Source organism: Erithacus rubecula (genome assembly GCF_903797595.1).
Source record: "Erithacus rubecula genome assembly, chromosome: 2".
NCBI lineage: Eukaryota > Metazoa > Chordata > Aves > Passeriformes > Muscicapidae > Erithacus > Erithacus rubecula.
In genome coordinates this window covers 74,287,709-74,307,333 of record NC_136685.1, presented here as the reverse complement: position 1 = coordinate 74,307,333, position 19,625 = coordinate 74,287,709, and the positions used below count along the sequence as shown (strand labels likewise).

Below are 19,625 nucleotides of genomic sequence, written 5' to 3'. Positions count from 1 at the left end.
CAGATGGTTGCAGAAAAATTGAATTTACCTGTATTTTCATATTGGTTTAAAACAGTAGTAAGTAAAGGTGAGAGTTAAGACTTGATATAAAGGAGCACAAAGTGTAATGTAGAATCAGAAACCTATTCATGGCACTTACCCATATTCCGGAGGATATGTTGAGGTAAAGCATTTTGATGTAATTCAATTAATAAAAAGATTTAGAGACTGTTTTTCAGCAGTTTGGCTTTAAGAACTCTGGCTGCTGTGGGCATTAACTAATACAATGGTAAATAGCAGCTCAGTAAGCAAGGTGGTCAGTATTTTCAAGAAGATGTTGTGGAGACATAGAATTTAATACTTGCTGAGCCATAAATTGCACCTTTTGTATGAAAACATGCAGTGCATTTTCAGTTGGAGCAAATGAAAATTATTGTAGAAAAGCATTCTAAAAATTGTATAATACTGAGTTGGTTGATTTGGGAAGTTCTAATTTTTAACACCTGGTGTAACAATTTCTGTTTAAATTGTCTATGTCCTTGTTCAGGTTTACTTTGATTATATGCGAAGCTGGATCCAAATGCTGCAGCAGTTACCTCAGGCATCTCACAGTTTAAAAAATCTGTTGGAGGAAGAATGGAATTTCACCAAAGAAATAACTCCTTATATAAGAGGAGGTGAAGCTCAAGCTGGAAAACTGTTTTGGTAGGTTTTATTTAATACCTCTCCTTAAGGTGTTATTTTATAACAGAGAATTATTCAAGTCAGCACTTGTTTGGGGTTCCCAGGGGAATTCTTGAGATGTCATTAAGCAGCTGGTAGTCTTTGTGAATGTATGAATCATTGAGGGCTGTAGGTGTAGGATGCAGTAGGTGCAGGTGGCTTCAATGGGCCCCAAGATGCTGCTTGTTTCTGTACGTGGACTTGGCAACAGCTTTCTTGCATTAAGAAGGAAGAAGTTTAAGATGCCATACTACCTCAATATGACTCTGAAATTCCACCATTTCTGTTGTTACAGTGATATTGCAGGAATGCTGCTGAAATCTACAGGAATATTTTTAGATTCTGGATTACAAGACAGTTGTGATGAATTTTGGGCCAGTGCCGATGACAGTACTGCGTCAGATGAAATCAGGTATTAAACCTTATGGCTTAATAATAACAAAACACTTACATGTTTCTCTACCTCTGACAGATGCATAATACATTTTATTCATTAGAAGGCAAACTTGATAATTGCAAGGCTTCATAGACGATATCACTATATTTCTATGTGCAGTAGAAGTAGTAATGAATATAATTTTTGTTTTTTTTGAAGCTAGTAACCTGTTTAATTCAGGCTATGAGAGGTGGTTTATGTAATGATATTTCAATTAGCTTATTATATTCTTACCAAAAATGTGCCTACTCAAGTTCAACTTATTTGTCAGCTTCTTGAAAATATTTATGTTCCTTTTACTAACATATGTATAAATAATGGCTGTGTAAGTGTAATACGGTTTATTAAAACATTGTCATTTCTTTTGTGTCAATGTTTCAGGAGGTCTGTTATAGAGACCAGCCGAGCACTGAAAGAGCTGTTCCATGAAGCTAGAGAAAGGGCCTCCAAAGCTCTTGGTTTTGCTAAAATGCTGAGGAAGGTAAGTTAACAGAGTCTCCTCTTATTTACATGCTTTAAAGAAATTTAGTCTGAAAGCATGTTCCTTTGTTTTGTCATTATTTGTAGGACCTTGAAATAGCAGCAGAATTTGCATTGTCAGCCCCTGTGCGAGATCTTCTGAATGCTCTGAAAACAAAAGAGTATGTGAAGGTAAATTCACATAGGTAATAAGGTTTAGAGGCATGAAAATGAACTGAGTATGCTAAGCAGAATGCCAAATATTGGCATGCTTTAGTTTTTTAATGGGACATCTATATTTCAGCATTTAAAGTGTTGTATATTTAATATGGAATTGAGGTAGTCAAATTATGTACTTGTGTTTGTGTGAGTGAGGATGCTAGTCTGTGCTTTGGGAAATTGGTGTCTTAATTCCTTGTTTTTCCAAAGATTCCCCATGTGACTGAGGAAAAATTTTTCTGTTTAGTAATGTTTAGTAATGAGCTCTAAATGAAACAAATGCTTTCAAACCTATAAGGTAAATGGATACATGTTTGAGTAGATTCTCTCCGACTGTAGACCTGTTGTTTTTATAAAGCAACAGTGTTATAGTGGAGGTTTGCTTTAGGAAGGTTTCTAAACAATACTAAGGACATGAGAAGTGCAGGGACTCTGTTCTGTTCCAGAGTAACTGTTGCTAGAAAACTGTTAGGCAGCAAAAGTAAGTTAAGTACTTGGTGCTCTATAATTACTTCAATGTAAAGTCCCACATTTGTGGTTTTGCAGAATTCCTTAAAAATTCCTGGGTCAACAATCTTTTTTGTAGTTTAAGTAAGTTGTTTGCTTCAACAGGTCAAATGTATTTGGATCTGCTGTTCTTTTTTGTCCTCCCATATATTTAATCTATATATATATATATGTAATTCACAGTTGGGAAATAATGCACTAACTTCTCATGACATAATTCCTGTTAGATTAATGTAAATGTTTGCTAAATACAGAAATTTGTTTAAGGAGACACAAACAACTTAATAGAAGTTCATAAATGGTTGTAAATACATGGGTAAAACAACTGGCTCAGTGGGGCCCTGGTCTGTGAATTGTTTGAGTTGGAAAATAACCAGGGAAATCAGGATATGTTTATTTAAAAAAAAATATTTTCCTCCAAGTATGTAGTCTTCGCTGCTTCACGACACTATATTAGTTTTACTAGGCCTTTTAAAGATTGTATCTTTTTATTGTGTTCATTTTTAAAGAAAAAATTGTGTCTTGAGTTTGGCACATCTGTTATACATGGGTTAAATGATACATTTTGATAATGAACACTTTATATATTAACCCTCTAATATCATGTAGGGAGCTTAAATTTTTAACAGCCTTTTCAGGCAGATACTCATTAGTTTTTAGGTTATAGTAACAATAATCTAGTATTTTGCATTGGCCTACAGATTATAACAGTTTTAGTTATAACATATGTCTGCCTAATGGTAGAAGTGGTGAGTGCAGTATTTTGTCTTAGCTTCACAACATCACACTCTGAAAAGAGAGAATTTAACTCCATGAGTCAGTTACCTCATGGCAAATCAAGATACTGGCTATTTTACTGTTTTCACAGTCTGTTTCTGATACCTAACTCAGTTGAAGTATTGCTACCAATGTGACATATAATTGGAAGTAGTTTTTAAGTAGTAGCAATAATGTTTTATTAAAAGAGAATGCTCTAACTGGACTTAATGTAGCTTTTATGAAAGTAGAAGAATAACTGATACTTTTTAGACTGGTTTTTGTTTACTCTTTTTCTTTTGTAGTCATTGAGAAATGTAAGAATTCTGAAGGAATTTTAATACTCTACTCTTTGACTAACTTTTTAAAATGTGTGTATATATTTTATACTCGAGTACCCGTACATATATAGTATATATGTAAAACTGGACTTCTTTTGTGATGAGATTCCTTTAAAAGAATATGTAGAAGAATTAACTTGAAGACACACAGAAAGAAGTCACTGAAAATGGTGATCTAGTGGGTTTCAAAAGAAATAATTTATAATGCATTTTAACTTTCATTGAAAAAACAGCTGAAGGTATCATTTTAATATGTGTGTTGTACAGCTTTTTAGATAGAAATTCTTCCTGTTGCTTAAATGATACAACCTCTTTTATATTTTCAATTTTCCATAAAAGACAATGAGATTCACTCATTCAGTGTATTTCTTTCCCGCAGGTACAAATTCCCGGACTTGAGAATTTACAAGTATTTGTACCAGGTAGTATTGCAGGGGAAAAGTCTGTGATTTTGCAGCTCCTCAATGCAGCTGCTGGGAAGGATTGCTCCAAGGATTCAGATGAGCTTACATATGAGGCCTACTTGCTGATGACCAAGCACAGTGACAAAGACCATGAATTAGATGACAGCTGGAGTGCCTGGGAGGGTCAGCCAGTCAAAGTAGTGCCACAAGTAGAAACTGTTGATACGCTGCGCACCATGCAGGTGGGTTTGGTCTTATTTCCCCACTGTTGTCATCTCCACACTTCTAGGAATGCTTATGCTGTCAGATTAACTGGAGTGATTCAAGTGAAGCCTGTGTCCTTCTATAGGCAATAAAATGTTAATTCAGGAATAAGTTTGATTCTTAGTTGTGTGAAATGCAAATATTAAATGGTTTGTAGCGTTTCCTGGCAGGATCGGTCTCTACAAATGTGACTTTTTCAGAGTTGTACTTGTATAATAGAGATACTTCTAATATCTGGTTGGGTATTCAGTAGTGTGGATAAGACTTGAAACCTGAACATTTTATTAAGACATCATCAGTCTCCAAGAAAATGTGGTGTTTGTGTGCTTTCCACACACTGAGGCATGAAACCAATTAGTCTTGATTTTGGATGAATTGTGACATTTAATGTTAAATTTCTCTGGAAGTGACTGGATGTTCAGCAGTTCTGCAGGAAGAAATGTTTCCAGTCATACTTTCCTTCTTCCTCAGCCAACAGGATTTCCCTGCCAGCAGTTCTGCTGCACTCTGACAGCTGAGCCAGCTCCCTGCCCCTTGTGTTCTCATATCCTTAATGTTAAGCTATATGGATTTTCCTTTGGGTGTGTCATGCAGTTCCTTGGATCCCTACCATAAATGGGCTGTACTGTCCTTGAAGAGAGAGACTTTCCATGTCACTGTGCCTGACCTTTAACATTCAGAGGGTTCTAGCAATTACAGGCAGTTGAAAAAGTCACTCCTCTGCATACTGCTGTTTTTAACATGCAAATATATTATTTCTTGTTTGCCTGATGTTCCAATTGAACAATAAGAAAACAGCCTTTGATTAAGTGCTTAGAAGTTCTTCGGACTTCCATCAAAGTTAGTATTTCATTCAGAAAATGAAAACAGCAGTAGATGAAAATTGGTCTACAAATGGTTTCTTCCATATATGAGTGTACATAAAACACTATATGTGTGTGTTTATATGTCTGTAACACTTACTAGTTTTTTTAAATCCAGGATTGAAAGGTTGGGGAAATAAAAAGTCCTTCAGAAAGATTCTGCCTTAAAAAATGCATTTTGATTGCAAGCTAGAGAAAATGTAAGGTGTTAATTAAATACTCATCAAATGAAAGAATCTCATCAACACTTAAAGAATTTTGAGCATGAAATTACTCGTTGGGGAGGAGGTATTGAAAATCAGGATGAAGTAGGTCTTGCTTTGTGAGTAACTTCTTGCAGATGCATTGCCTATAGTTTGAAATCAGCAGAGCTTAGTATAGCAGCTCTATCTGTATGCTTTTATAGACTTGTGGAATATCAAAACTCTGGTTTCCAAAACATATCACATATTGATAATTTTCAGAATTTGGGCAAATGCTGTGTGTTAAGTCCCTGTTCAGAAATAACAATTGTTATTTCTGTCTACTTTGAGAAAATGCAATTATTTTTTGCTTAGCTGTTCCTTTTCTTGTATATAGCTAATCTGAAGATAATTTAATGCAGTGTTTTCCATATTTTCCAGAAGTGAACAGGACCATATTCCCCATGAAAACTTGCTGAGGCATTTACCATAATGGAACTCTGCTCACTAGATGAGAGTTTGAGTTTAGTTGCCAGCATCAAGCTTTTCTATGTGAATTTAGATTTTCATGAATAATGATGAAAGGTCTTTCATGTATTAGAATTTTAAAAATTCTGATTGTAATCTAGTGATATTGGATATATTTTTACAGAGAGAATTTTCTTTACAAGATGTAGTGGTGTTCTATATTCCAGGTTGATAACCTCCTCCTTGTAGTCATTCAATCTGCCCACCTTGTGAGTCAGAGAAAAGCTTTTCAGCAGTCTATTGAAGGGCTCATATCTCTGCACCAGGAACAGACATCCAGCCAACCAATCATTGCCAAAGCTCTACAGCAGCTAAAGGTAAGCAAGTTTGGAGAGTATTTATCAAAACTGATGGTGCTTTGCTCATTGATAAGTGAAAAAGTGAAAGAAGATTGCAAAGCTAATGACGTATTGTACAATTGTAAGATATGTAGTAGTCTCCATGGCTTTTAATTTCTGTTTTTACAAATAACTTGGGAGTGCATTTTTGAGCTATATTGGTGTAATCATTTCTGCATTGGGTAATTGGAAAATGAGTCCATAATGCAGATGAAATAGCATTTGATATATATATATATATATATATATATATATATATATATCACCATAGCAACAGAGTGAATACCTCTTTGGGTAGCAGCAATATTGAATTGAAAGAAAGTGTATGATTTTAGAGTTCTGCAACAAACAACTTCTCTTCCTACATTTGAAAATGCAAAAGTGGGTAGTCTCTCTGTTTCTTTTCTTGTGGATTTGTTGTGGGTTTTTAAATCTTTCTTTGCTTGTTTGGTGTGTGTGGTGTGGTGGTATTTGTTTATTTGCTTGTTTGTTTTGCTTTTGTTTGATGAGTGATTTCTTTGATGGGTTTGGTTTGTTTGTTTTTGGGCTTCAAGTGGCAGTATCAAGTCCCTGCATTCAATAGAGGCTGTGTCCATATACCAAGGTGAAAATAGAACCAAAGGCTTCGTCACCCTATAGATAGTAGAACTCATTTTCTCATTTCTTGTCTGTCTGGTTTTGGTTAGATGTTTTTGTTTTGTGTTTTTTTTTGTTGGTTCATTTCTCATGTTTTTGCTGTCTGTGTTTTTAAAGTTAATCACGTGCAAGCAAACTTCATTTTAATACTTGAGTTAATTACAAGACTTGCTTCATTTAACTGCTGGAAAATGTGTGTTTTTCCAAGACTGAATGAATTCTTGTGGCATTATAGTACCTTTTCATTTAAAATAATGTAATTATTGGATTAATGTTTGCCTTATATTCTACAGTTGACAAAACTAAGTAATGTTTTGCTGCCCCCCATCCCTTTTTGTTGTTACTCAGAATGATGCATTACAGCTATGCAATAAGATAAGCAGTGCCATTGATAGAGTTGATCACATGTTCACATCTGAATTTGATACTGAAGTTGATGAATCTGAATCTGCCACTTTGCAGCAATACTACCGGGAAGCCATGATTCAGGGCTATAATTTTGGGTTTGAGGTAAGGAAACTAAGACTGATTGAAATTTCTGGTTTTGCATTGCTGCAAATAAGGTAACTAGTTACTGTGGAAATACAAAGAATATATGGAGCTATTGAATTATTTAGGTTGGAAAAGACCTTTAAGATAATCACTTCCAATTGTTAACTCACCATCACCAGGTCCACCACTGAACCATGTCTTCATCTACACATCTTTTAAATAACTCCAGGGATGGGGACTCAACCACTTCCTGTGGTGTGTTCTTCCAGTGAAGAAATTATTCCTAATACTCCATCTAAACCTCCCCTGGCTCAGTTTAAGGTTGTTTTCTCTTGTCCTAACACCTTTTACTTGAGAGGGGAGACTCATACCCACCTCACTATAACCTCCTTTCAGATAGTTGCAGAAAACGACAAGGTTGCACCTGAGCCTCTTTTCTCCAGGCTAAACAACTCCAGCTCCTCACAAGAGCTATGCTTCAGCTTTGCTGCCCTTCCCTGGATTTCCTCCAACACCTCAATGTCTTTCTTGTAGTGAGGAGCCCAACAGTATTTGAGGTGCAACCTTAGCAGTGCCCAGTACCATTACTGCTCCAGTTCTGCTGGCCACACTATTGCTGATGGAAGCCAGGATGCCATTGGCCTTCTTGGCCCCCTGGGCACACACTGGCTCATGTCCAACCAGTTGTCACCCTCAAGTCTTTTTACCCCAGGCAACTTTCCAGCCACTCTTCCCCCATCTTGTAGTGCTACATGACATTGCTGTGACCCAGGTGCAGGACCTGGCATTTGACCATTGAACTTCACACCACTGGACTTGGTCCAATAATCCAGCCTGTCCAGAACGCTCTGCAGGGCCTTCCTGCCCTCCAGCAGATCAACACTCACATTCAACTTAGTGTCACCTGTGACTTGACTGAGAGTGCCCTCCATCCCCTAGTCTAGATCATTGATAAAGACATAAAACAGGACTGGCCCCAGCCTGAGTCCAGGGGAGCCCCAATAGTGACCGGCTGCCAGCAGGGTGTAGCACCACTCACCACCACCCCCTAGGCCTGGCCATCCTGCCAGTTTTTTACACAGCAAACAGTGAACATCTATCCAGAGCATGAGCAGCCAGCTTCTGCAGAAGAAGGGTGTGGAAAACAATGTCAAAAGCTTTACTGAGATATAGGTAGATGACATCCACAACCTTTCCCTGATCCACTAAGTAGCTTACCTTCTCATAGAATGAGATCAGGTCAGTCAAGTAGGACCTGCTTTTCACAAACCCGTGCTGGCTGGGCCTAATCTCCTGGTTATCCTGTTCTAGATGATCCATAACCTTCAGATTGTCAGGTCTGTTGTTTTCTGGATCCTCCTTGCAGTCCTTCATGTAGATGGAACTCATATTTGGTAATTTCTAGTGAACTGTGACTTCCCAGTTTTAGCAGAATGTCATAAAAAATGTATTGCCTCAGAAATTTTACTTGAGAATAGTTGAAAGGCAGCAGATGAACCTGATGTATTTGTTAAATTAGCAATGCCTGGAAATCTGAAAATCTTTTAAGAACTTGATGATTTCAGGTATAGCCTTGTGAGCTCTGCTGCTTGGCAGCATTTTAGATGATATCAGAATCATTAAGGTTGGAAAAGACCTCCAAGATCAAGTCTAACCTTCAACTGACTGCCACCATGCTCACTAAACCATATCACAAAGGGCCATATTTACTCATTTTTTTAAATACTTCCAAGGATGGTGACTCTACCACTCTGTGAGTTAACTTACCTTCTCACTGTTTTTCAGCATAGAATTGCAGAATACTGTAACAGGAGACATTCCTTCAGAGTTTGTGGTAGTTCTTGAGTGCTTGCCTTAGAATGTGGGCATTCAAAATGTTATGTTCAGATGCTTTAACTGTTGTGCTATTTGATTCCTCTGGGCATTGTAAAGATTTTTAAAGATTGTGTCATACCCTAACGTACTTCTAGGATAGTCTTATAAGAAATAAGTGGTATTTATTTGATTTTTAAATGCACATAGCTGACTTTTTTATTCCCTAATGTTACTGCAATATAACTAAAAATAAACACTACTTTACAGTTTAATCTCTGGCTAGAGAGCCAAGTGTTTATGTAGGATGTTTCTTCAATGATGTGTGCACTGCTAAACATCAGCACGTGCCTGATACACACAGACAAAAACAATGTGGCTCAGTATTGCCTCTCACTGTAGCATATTTTGTATCATACTTTTCTTGATTAATTTTTTGTCTATAGATAGGCAACTGATTGCATAAAATAATTTTGGCCAAGAATAGGATGTGATTGTTATCATACTGTAGAGTTTTGTTAGCTTGCAAATACTCCAGTGGATGTTGTTCTTCTTATAAATATGTGGAAAGTAATCTTTAGTTTCTTACAGTACCACAAAGAAGTTGTTCGTCTGATGTCTGGAGAATTCAGGCAGAAAATTGGAGACAAATATATCAACTTTGCCAGAAAATGGATGAATTATGTGCTAACAAAATGTGAGAGTGGCCGAGGCACTCGACCCAGGTAACAGCCAACTTGTTACTGCCATGGTAGTTTTTGATAGAGCTGAAGGGTTGGGCTCAAAAAATTGGAGTAAATGAAGTGACATCTTGCTGGCAGCCAGTCACTAGGGTGTTTCTTGGTGCTCAATTTTAGGGCCAGTTTTTTCAATATTTTTGTGAGTGACCTGGATACAGGAGTTGTGTACATACTGAACAAGTTGCCATACTAAATTAGGAGGAGACATTGATTCCCTCAAGGGCACAGACACCATACAGAGAGACCTTGAGGGCTGGACAAGAACCAACCTTATGAAATCCAACAAGGGCAAATGCCAGATTTTGCACCTGGGGTGCTGTAACTCTGAGTATCTATATAGATCAGATGCCAAGAGATTGGAGTGCAGCCATTCAGAAAGGGACCTCAGGGTTCTTGTTGATTGTAAGCTTTGAGTCAGCAATGTGCCCAGGTGGTGAAAAGGGCCAATTGTATCTCGGGGTACCTTAGGCACAATGGAAAGAGTGATTGTACCACCTTGTTTAGCATTGGTGCAGCCTCACTTCGAGTACTTTATGTACTTTTGGGCTCCACAATCTAAGGACATAAAAATATTGCAGCAGGTCTAAAGAAGGCCAGTGAAGATGGTGAAAGGACTAAAGTACAATATGTAATGAGGAGTAATTAAGGATACCAGGTTTGCTCAGGTTAGGGAAGAGGAAAATGAGTTGCTCTCTACAGCTTCTTCATGTTTTCACTCTGGTGACTGGACAAGAGGAAATGGCTTAAAGCTGCATTTGAGGAGGTTTGGATTGGATATCAGGAAAAAGTTCTTCACTAAGAAAAGCACTGAAAAAAGCTCCCCAGGAAAATTATCATGGCCCCAGGCCTACTGTTCAAGAACCATTTGGACAGTGCTCTTAACTTCTGTGTTGCCATTTGTGGAGCCAGAAGTTAAATTCTGATGGTTGTGTGTGCCTCTTTGAACTCAGGATATCCTGTGATTGTATTTGTATTTTGTAGGTTGCAGCTGCTAGTTAAGTAGGTCGAAGGCAGTGGGGGGACAGCAGGTGGCTGAAGACACAACTCACTCCAGCCAAGTTACTTACTTTACTTTACCAGTCTAGGCCATAATACCACTGATGCCCAGTCATTACTAATCAGACAGTCATGGAATCTTCAGTATCCTTTCAGTCTTGTTTCAGAAAGGAGACTTTGGGCAGGGATTGCAGTGGTTTGGCTTGTTGCACTCAAATGATGGTTGAGTTGATGACACTCTTTGGAAGATAGCATATATATGTGTGTAGATATATAGCATGGCCTGCTCAACTTGCTTGGCAGTGCCCTTGCTAAAATCAGTCTTTGTCTGAATATAAAGGTAAAAGGTAAAACGTTTGTTTTATATATTAGTCTGTTTTTTAAATGAGGATTTTATCATATTTTACAGATAAAAAATAATTAACCATTATTTCATGTTCTTGGATGTGGTTGAAACTCTTAATGATGGCTTTAGCTAATGACTGTTTCATTTTCTGTCTTTTTCCTTTACATAGATGGGCAACTCAAGGTTTTGATTTTCTTCAAGCCATTGAGCCAGCATTTATTTCAGCTCTCCCAGAAGATGACTTCTTGGTATGGATGAGTTTTTCTTATGGTGTTTGTTTGTAAATACTTGTGAAGCTATCAGTAGATGTTTTGCAGGAATACTTTTTATAAAACAACATCTGAACACAGATGCAATTCTGAAACAATTGCTGTTGTGTATCACTGTTGGTGCTGCTATCTCTTCTGTGTGTTAGTTTCTGTAAAGAGTAGATTTGTAACCACTGCCAGTAATGGTTTCAGTTTGCTGACAAGTTGCTGGTACTGTCTGGGGAGGCCACCTCCCCTTGTGTCTTGGAAGGCTGACAGCAGCTTTCTACAGAGATTTATAGTTGTCATAATGAATTTCTAAATATAAGCTTCTGAAGGTACGAATTCAAAATCACTGTCATTTAAAGATTTTTTTATTTTCAAATAGTTCCAACATGGAACAGACTTTGAAGCATCTTTCTTTTGCTTTTATTATGAAAAAAACCAGTAGAATAAAGCTGGCTTTTTAGTCTGCTCTGCCTTCCTTCTTTTCCTGTTTTGAGAATTTATTTCTCAAATAAAGAGAAGTGAAAGCACAATTGCCACAAAATAGCAGAATGTGAGTGTTAGCACCTCGTTTTTTTACTAATTTCAAGATGTGTTATGAAATGCTAACCACATTAATCTTGCATAATACAGAAAATACATAGTTTAGCCTTTTCTTTGCATGTGTTTTTATCAGGATCTCCTAGTAAATTATGGTTAGTCCTGCATTTGCGTTGGTGGAAAAGGGTTGTCTGCCTTTATGACAGAGTTCAGCTGGTATTTGGAATAAACTGATACTTTAGCTTTAGGAAGTAGCCCCTCCATTTCTTCTGCTTTGACACAGTTTCTGAAACAGACTTTGAACAAGTAAGGGGGAAAGAAAGGGGGGAGCCCGAAACCTTAACTGCATTTTTGAGGTCTTTTCTGTCTTAAAAAGATTTCAGTTTTGGAGATCATCACTTGAAGCTGCTTTGATTATTCTGTATAGCACAGATCACAGTATTTTACCTAGATATGGCAATATCAATCCTGATCTCTTAGATACTACATCATGTCATAGAAGAATGATGGTCTAACTCTAGAGCTCTAAATTTGAAGATGAAATTCCAGCTCAGTCTGCATTGATGAAATATGCCAGTTTCAAGTTCAGTGCTTCTTTAGTTTTATAATTCTGTTTTTTCTTAGTTCTTGAGGTTCCTGGTCTTCAGTAAGTTTCTGAATTTCTGGAGGAAATTTTGACTACACTGAGTGACTGGCATGTAGAAGTTACCTTTGCAGCAGCTCTACCAAAGAACATAATTTTACTACTTTGTGAAAATACATTATATCCCTGGTGTTCTGACAAATAAATTGAATGAGAGGAAGATCTAATAACTTGTCCAGGATTACATACCCATGGAATAGTACACCTAATCATTTTGGCTCAGATTGCCTGAGGCCCAGTTCAGAGATTTTAACTTTTAAAATCCCTTTCATGAGAGTTTGATAGCTTCATGGGTAGGTAGTATTTCTTTTAATATGCAGGGCTTCATATATTTTGTTTTAAAGATTTTCTTCTTGAGAGTCAGGCCATCATATTTTCACTCAATTTTCTTAGGTTTCTTCTTGGGATGTGGAGGGGGAGAGCAGAGAAAGTTGTTACAGCTTTTTCTAGGAAATGTGATTTTAATTATATTAAAAATGAATGTGAAGTTAAAATTCTTTATATTTTTAAATGTCACTGTTCACATCTTACAGTTATGTAATTTTGACAAGGACAAAAGGCAAGGCAAAATTAAGACTTTCTAGCTTTAAAAAAATCAATTAAGTCAAAATGCTAATGTGGATCCAGAAGTCTAGTTTAATATGTAGAATATAGGGGTACTTATCTAACAGATTACATACTTGAACTTTTTTGTCATGTGACCATCAATCTTCTTGTAACAAAACATCACAACTTTTTGTGTTTGTCTTTCCTAGAGTTTACAAGCTCTGATGAATGAGTGCATTGGCCATGTTATTGGAAAACCTCACAGTCCTGTTACAGGTTTGTACCTTGGTAAGGCAGAAGTTACTGGAGTTTGTTCTGGAGCTTTGCTGCTGCTGTTACAGAATGTTGATTGTAAAGTGCTTTTAAAATGCAAGAAATACCAATAAAAGTATTTTCAATCTATTTGTGATTGTTGATGTGAAACCATTATTGCCTGATAAAGTGTAAATACATGGTAGTTTTACCCAAGAAATTTCAAAGCTTTACATGTTCTTCCCTCTGATTTTGTCCTTCCTGTGAAGTCCTGCAAATCTTATAGGAAAGGGCTGTGTTGTTTAAAGATTGGGTAAAAATGTGATTTTAACTTTAAGAAGACAGTTACAGGTCTCTCTCCCAAACTTTTATTGGACACTGCAGTTATTTACACTTTGGCATTGCAGATGGTTTTGTTTCTAATGGACTTCATGTTATCAAGTACACATGAGTTACAGAGGGGATTGTGCAAACCAGTTCTTTGATATAAAATACGGCATAATGTAAAATACATCTTTACAGATATAAATGTTGATATCATTAGAGTGAAATCAACATATTTGATGATGCATCTTGAGAAAAGAATGTTTTGTCTGCTGTGTGTGCCTTTCACTCATTTCTTTCTCAGCATTGTTTCTGTCTTCCTCCTCTCAACTCCATTGACTTGTTTGCTTTTCAAAATACTTTTTATTTTTCTCCTGATGTCCACATCCTGGGCAGGCTTGATGATAGAAGACATGAAGGGAGGGTAATCTGCCTCCAGCAGAGGTGGTTTTCCAGTTTTTCAGGAAAGCTTGTTTTGATACCATTTTGATGAGAAAGTCTTATAGCTGACAAACCTTTTGCAGCGAAAGTCAGTCAAAGAAGCATAGTCTAAACTCAAATTTAGCCAAATTCTGTACAGTGATGTAAAACCTTCACTTTCAGTACGTTGTACATTCATGTACAGTCACTTTCAGTACTGTTGTTGAGAGGGAGACCTGTTTTAGTGGATCACTAGCATGATGATGCCAGGTTATTGAAACTCTTAAAAACGCTGTTGCAGACACTGCAGATCACACAAACTAAATTGCTTGACAGCTTTTGTCTCAGAGGCATGGGGAGGAGGTGACACAGATGAATGGTGTAGACTTGAGCAGCAGCCTGAAACTTTAATAGATGTGAAATTTAACATGAACTGTATCCTGGCTGCAGATATTCCCATCTCCTGATCAGAAGAAAAATCAGACTTCCTAGTTACATTTGCATAGCGCTTTGAAGGACTTCAACTCAATGTTGTCTTTACCCCTTTTCCCAAAGCTGAGGATCCAGATGGGTTCACACTGCTGCCTCTAGACATACAGCTGTGTATCTCCTGGTGTTTCATCCTGTCTTTTTGCTTTGTGAAACAGCTGCTGTCTACCTGGGTGGGTTAGGATCTGCTTTTTGGGTCTCTTATTAGCTTATTTGCCAATTACAGCAGGATGAGCAACACCTGGCCCTGCCATCTTTTGGTTGCCCTAGTAGTGCAGACAAGGCACTTAGTTTTGCTAAGTTTCTGCTAGCCTGGCAGAAAGTACTGTCTCATGGTTTGATGGGCAAGCAGCTGTCTTGAGATGTGACTGCCACAGTATTTTACTTACTATTTGAGGAGGAGTTGAGGGCAGATGGTGCAGACTGCTCTTGGAGGAACTGAATTAGTTAGGCATAAAGGCAGTGGCTACTCACTTAGGTTTTGTCCTGTCCACATGCATCACTTCCTTGGGGCAGACTGTCACGGGTGACATTAGTTTGAGTAAAAATGTCATATGTGGGTTTTTTCCACAGCTTCATTTGGTTTCCATTATTGTCTGAGAAAGCTTAATTCTCAGGGAAAGGAACATAATAGTGCTCTTGGGGTTTGCTAATTATTATTTGGTTAATGTTTATTTTGCAATAAGATTAATTTGTGAAATATAAATAATGAAGTTTTTATGAAGAATGGACACATTTTCTCATAGCTAGTTTTTATTATCTCGAGAATTTTCAATATTTTATGGACGAATTAAGTATTACAAAAATATGAAAAGTATTAATGCATACAATTGATTTATTTAAAGTTGGAATAATGGATTTTTCTTAAAGGATAAGAAAATATGTGCTAGTCTACACTTAACTCCGTAAATAGGAATTAGTTTTAATTTTTTGCCTTGAAATGGCTCTTAAGAGAGTTTTTCTGACGTCTGAGTAATAAATGTGATCTGTTTTTCTGTTTGCAGCTGTTCATCGAAACAGTCCCCGTCCTGTAAAAGTGCCTCGGTGCCATAGTGACCCACCAAATCCTCATCTCATCATCCCCACGCCCGAAGGCTTCAGGTATTGAGCATTAGTGCAGCACTTTGAACTGTTTTATCCTCTCTTGGCTATGCTGAATGTCAGTAAGTGGAACACCTTTCCTTTCCCTTTGAGGCCAAAGCAGATAGAAAAAATTAGCATGTAAGTGATCCAGGTTTTGTTGATGGGCATTTAAGGACAATACAAGTTTCCTCTTTTTGCTGCTCGCCCACCCCTCTTTCTGTTGGTGCATACGTTGTGACTTTGAAGTCATTCTTATCCCCTTTATCTTTCCTGAAATCAGTGTTTCAATGTAAAAAGCTTTAATTCGGTGAAAACTGCTTATTAACAAAACCTTTATTTCCTTCCACGCTTTGAATCCCTGCCTAAGTTCCTATGGCAGTGCTTTCTGCAATTTGCATACATGGAAGTTAAAACTGTAGCATTCTGAAATATGGTGGCATTTCTGCGTCATTACCAACCTGCTGTGAATAAGCTGAAAACAATGGATCTTTTCTTCTGCCTTTGAAAGAGTTGATATGAGAATTATTGCAAAAGTAGTTTTCAAAGAATTTGAAATAAACATCGCCATCTATAATTTTTCACAGAGAGCCTTATTTTTCAAGAGTGTGACAACAGTGAAAACCTCTACAGTTGACATTATTTTCAGAAGCCACTTAGCTTTTCCAGAAACTAATAGTATTCTGAAGATTTTAAGATTTTTATTTTGAGGATGATTATTATAGTATACATTGTCAGCCACAAAGCTTCTGAGACCCAGAGTTACTCCAGATAAAAAATCTTTATATAATTGAAAACCTTCCAGAATCAGGCATCACTATACACGCTTCAATATTTTGTTTCTGAAACAAACTTTCAACTCCATCCATTTTTTTAAAGTGTTTGCTGAAGTTTCTGTTCTTGCCACAGCACACGGAGTGTCCCTTGCGACGCGCGGAGCCATGGCAGTGTTGCTGGGAGTCGCCCCGCTCCCGTTGGGAGCGACTCTGCCCAGCCCAAACCTCTCAGCAGTGCAAATGAGACCAGGTAGCTGCGCTCCGTGCCGTAGCATCATCCTCCCTACATCACCCACATAACTGCTCCCACATACATCCTAATAGATCCTTTGCACCGCGCTCTTCCCTCCCATCGTGTCTTCGCTGGCTCCTTCATTCATGTTTGACTTGAGCAAAATCACCTGTCTTAGAAATTGCTGCTGAGACCACTGTCAGATTCAAAGTGCCTGACCAGTGTGGTAGTTAAAACATGCGGCTCTGATGTAGATTACAGATTTGCTCAGTAAAACGTCCGTGCAATGAACATACGCCAGTCAGCTCATCGCTGTAACTTCAGTAAATAGTTAGTGCTGATAACTAACACTTAGAATCATAGAATCACTTCCACTAAGATAACTGAAAGATACAACTACGTGCAAGCATTTTCCTTTTTTTTCATGTTAGCTAACAGTTTTGATATTGATATTATTCGTCATAAATATTTTGAAATACTGTGTAGTGGTAAATGCAAAATTAAGCATGTAAGGATTTTTAAAAATCATTTCTTGTCACACCTTTGGCTTCTTAGGGTGGTGCAGAATAAATATGAAAGAAACTGTTCTTGAATATGTAACAAATTGCTTCTGTATCATCATAAATGACTTTTCTTTTTTTTTTACAGACCTATGTTAGTATCTTTCTTGTTTTTTGATCTTTGATTTGGCTGTTGTAGTTTCAGACTTGGTATTTATTCTCCCCATATTGCAGTTAGACCACTGACATAACTTCCAGCTTTATTTTACCTTTTATTTCCCTTGCACCCCTGACTATGAAAAGTCTGCTTTTAAGACAGTGGTGTTACCTAAGGGTTTAAACACAGCTTTTTGGATTCTTATTTCTACTGCAGAGTACTGAAAATTCTTTGGGATAGAAATTCATATGAATGGATACACATATCTTACTACATCACACAGCTAGTAGAGAAAAAAAAAGGTGGTGAAGGAACAATAGATTGATGATGACCAAAGCAGACTTGGATATAACTTCATTATGAATTGTTTTATAATAAATAGTTTTCACTTGTGAGCCAGCAGACCTATTTATCCTTCATGCCTCTGTTTTAAGCCCTCACATGAAAAAGAATAGGCAGTAGTCTGCAGCATCTGAATACCCCTTTCAAGTAAGTAACATTCTAGAGAATTTTCACTGAGAGGTTCTGGCATCTTTATAAGCTGACACTGGGATGGATAATTAGTGTTTTTTGAAGACTTGTATTTTTCTTAGAGCTCTCAGCTTTTTTTTTTCTGAAGCCATTTTTATGATGGTTGTTCATAAAATTTCCCATGATCGTGATTTTCTTAATGCACTGTCTGAATTTTTAAGTAGTGTTTAATACCCTGTATGAACCAGGAATAATTTGAAGAAAAAATTTATAAAGCAGAGACAGAGTTCTGGAGACTGCTGTGTTTTTTTAATGGATTTTGTTTATTGAGGAAAGCAAAATACTACAATGTAATGTATTTCTACAATTGTTTTTTGTTCTGGTATAGTTAAAAGAAAGTTGCAAACATTGATGCATTGCAGTCTTAATTATGAATTTTGTTTATTTGTACTCCAAAAGAGAAACAGAATCTTTTGGATCATTGAAGTGTTTTGTGGTTTGGCAAAGTGTGGATTCCAGTGCCAGAATATCATGAGGAGAGAAACTTTGTATGCTTTCCAGAATCTCTTTAGACATTTAAAACATGATTATAAGCATTAAATATCTATAAAAAGTTGGATGTAGAAACTCGGTAAATCAATTGTACTAGGCAGTGCATAATGCACAAATGCCACCATACTTCTAGTCATGTTATTGTTAACAAAGCACTCAAAAGGAAAAAAAAACCCAATATAGTATAACTAGAAATTAAAATCCAAAGCAAAAATACCTGGTTGTTTACATTGAGCTTTCTGATATTTATACATTTACTCTAGGTTTGTTTATAACCTTTACAGATGATCAGTTTTTGATCTAACTGTGGTTATTGTTAATAATTTTGTTATTTATCCAGGGTTGGAGTCAAAATTATCAAACGTTCTTGTCTTTTACTATACTTTTTGCCTAATAATATGCATGTAGATTTTCTAGATGAGTAAGAGGTGTGGGTTCCTAAGATGAGCCTGAAATGGGGCACCATAGCTTTGCACCTGCATGCAAACCTATGGTGCATAGGCTTGTTCAGCTGCTGCTTCATTTCAGAAGTGGTGTAGCTTTGCTTGTTTTTAAGCATTTCATGCATCAGGAATTGTTGCTGTCTGTATGCTGAGAACCACCTTAGCCTTCTTGCTTAGTAAAACCTCAACTTCCTAAAGAATAACAAGGATTTCCACTAGTTTAGTTTCAGTTCCTGCTCAAACTTGTAAAATCTGGTTGGACAGTAGTAGCAAGTGCAAAACAAACATCGTATGGAGAACGTTTGCATGGGAATAGGTTGTGTGTGGCTTTGGCTTCTGTTCTCAAGGTTGTAGTGGTGGCTTTTTTGTTTGTTTTTGGTTTTTTTTTTAACTATTTTTAGGTAATACTCAGATGCAATTTAGAAACAACTATAGGACTGGTACTCCTCGTCTGCACCTTGTGATGCAAAGTATCTTTCATCTTTTTGTTCTTGTAACCTTTCAGTGAAGGATTTAATGTTGCCCACTTTTCAGTTACATTTAGCTCATTCATCTAAAGCATTATGTTTAAGGAGACATCAATCACAATTCTTCCCCATCAAACTTTAAAAATTGAAGGGTTAGAAAGATCCACAAGGAATTTACGGCTCTAAAACGAGTGGACTAGTTGTTGTTTGGGACTGAAGGATCCAAGGATTTAAATCTTGTTTCTCTTAGTATTATTTCCCTTTCTGTTCAGCTTTCTTGTTCATCTGGCTCTTACTTTGTGCTGTCTGGAAGAAGTGGAGCCTCTAAGCAATCAGGCTGGTGTCATTTAACAGTGTCCTTCCTGTCAACCAGCTCATGTTTCTTTCCACTAGTTCTGACTTAATGACTGTCGACTATGACTGTGTTTGCAGTGCATTAGGCACATATGAACTCAGTT

At 37.1% G+C, this 19,625-nt stretch overlaps 1 protein-coding gene across 7 annotated transcripts in view; it reads left to right on the top strand.

The window, feature by feature from the left end:
* MAP3K4 (mitogen-activated protein kinase kinase kinase 4) overlaps positions 1–19,625 on the top strand; it is an 87,709-nt gene that overhangs the window by 51,083 nt on the left and 17,001 nt on the right. For 3 of the 7 annotated variants that reach the window (XR_013777819.1, XM_079333446.1, XM_079333444.1), the window contains exons 6-17: positions 527–684; positions 998–1,114; positions 1,520–1,619; positions 1,706–1,789; positions 3,800–4,066; positions 5,829–5,978; positions 6,984–7,145; positions 9,531–9,664; positions 11,191–11,269; positions 13,214–13,292; positions 15,494–15,590; positions 16,479–16,595. Coding sequence is in view for 5 of the 7 variants with exons in the window: in XM_079333446.1 (XP_079189572.1) it covers positions 527–684; positions 998–1,114; positions 1,520–1,619; positions 1,706–1,789; positions 3,800–4,066; positions 5,829–5,978; positions 6,984–7,145; positions 9,531–9,664; positions 11,191–11,269; positions 13,214–13,292; positions 15,494–15,590; positions 16,479–16,595 (1,544 nt within the window). In the remaining 2 variants the exon portion in view is untranslated. The remainder of the gene's footprint in view (positions 1–526; positions 685–997; positions 1,115–1,519; positions 1,620–1,705; positions 1,790–3,799; positions 4,067–5,828; positions 5,979–6,983; positions 7,146–9,530; positions 9,665–11,190; positions 11,270–13,213; positions 13,293–15,493; positions 15,591–16,478; positions 16,596–19,625) is intronic. The other 4 variants (XR_013777818.1, XM_079333445.1, XM_079333447.1 and 1 more) reach the window with 3 other exon arrangements.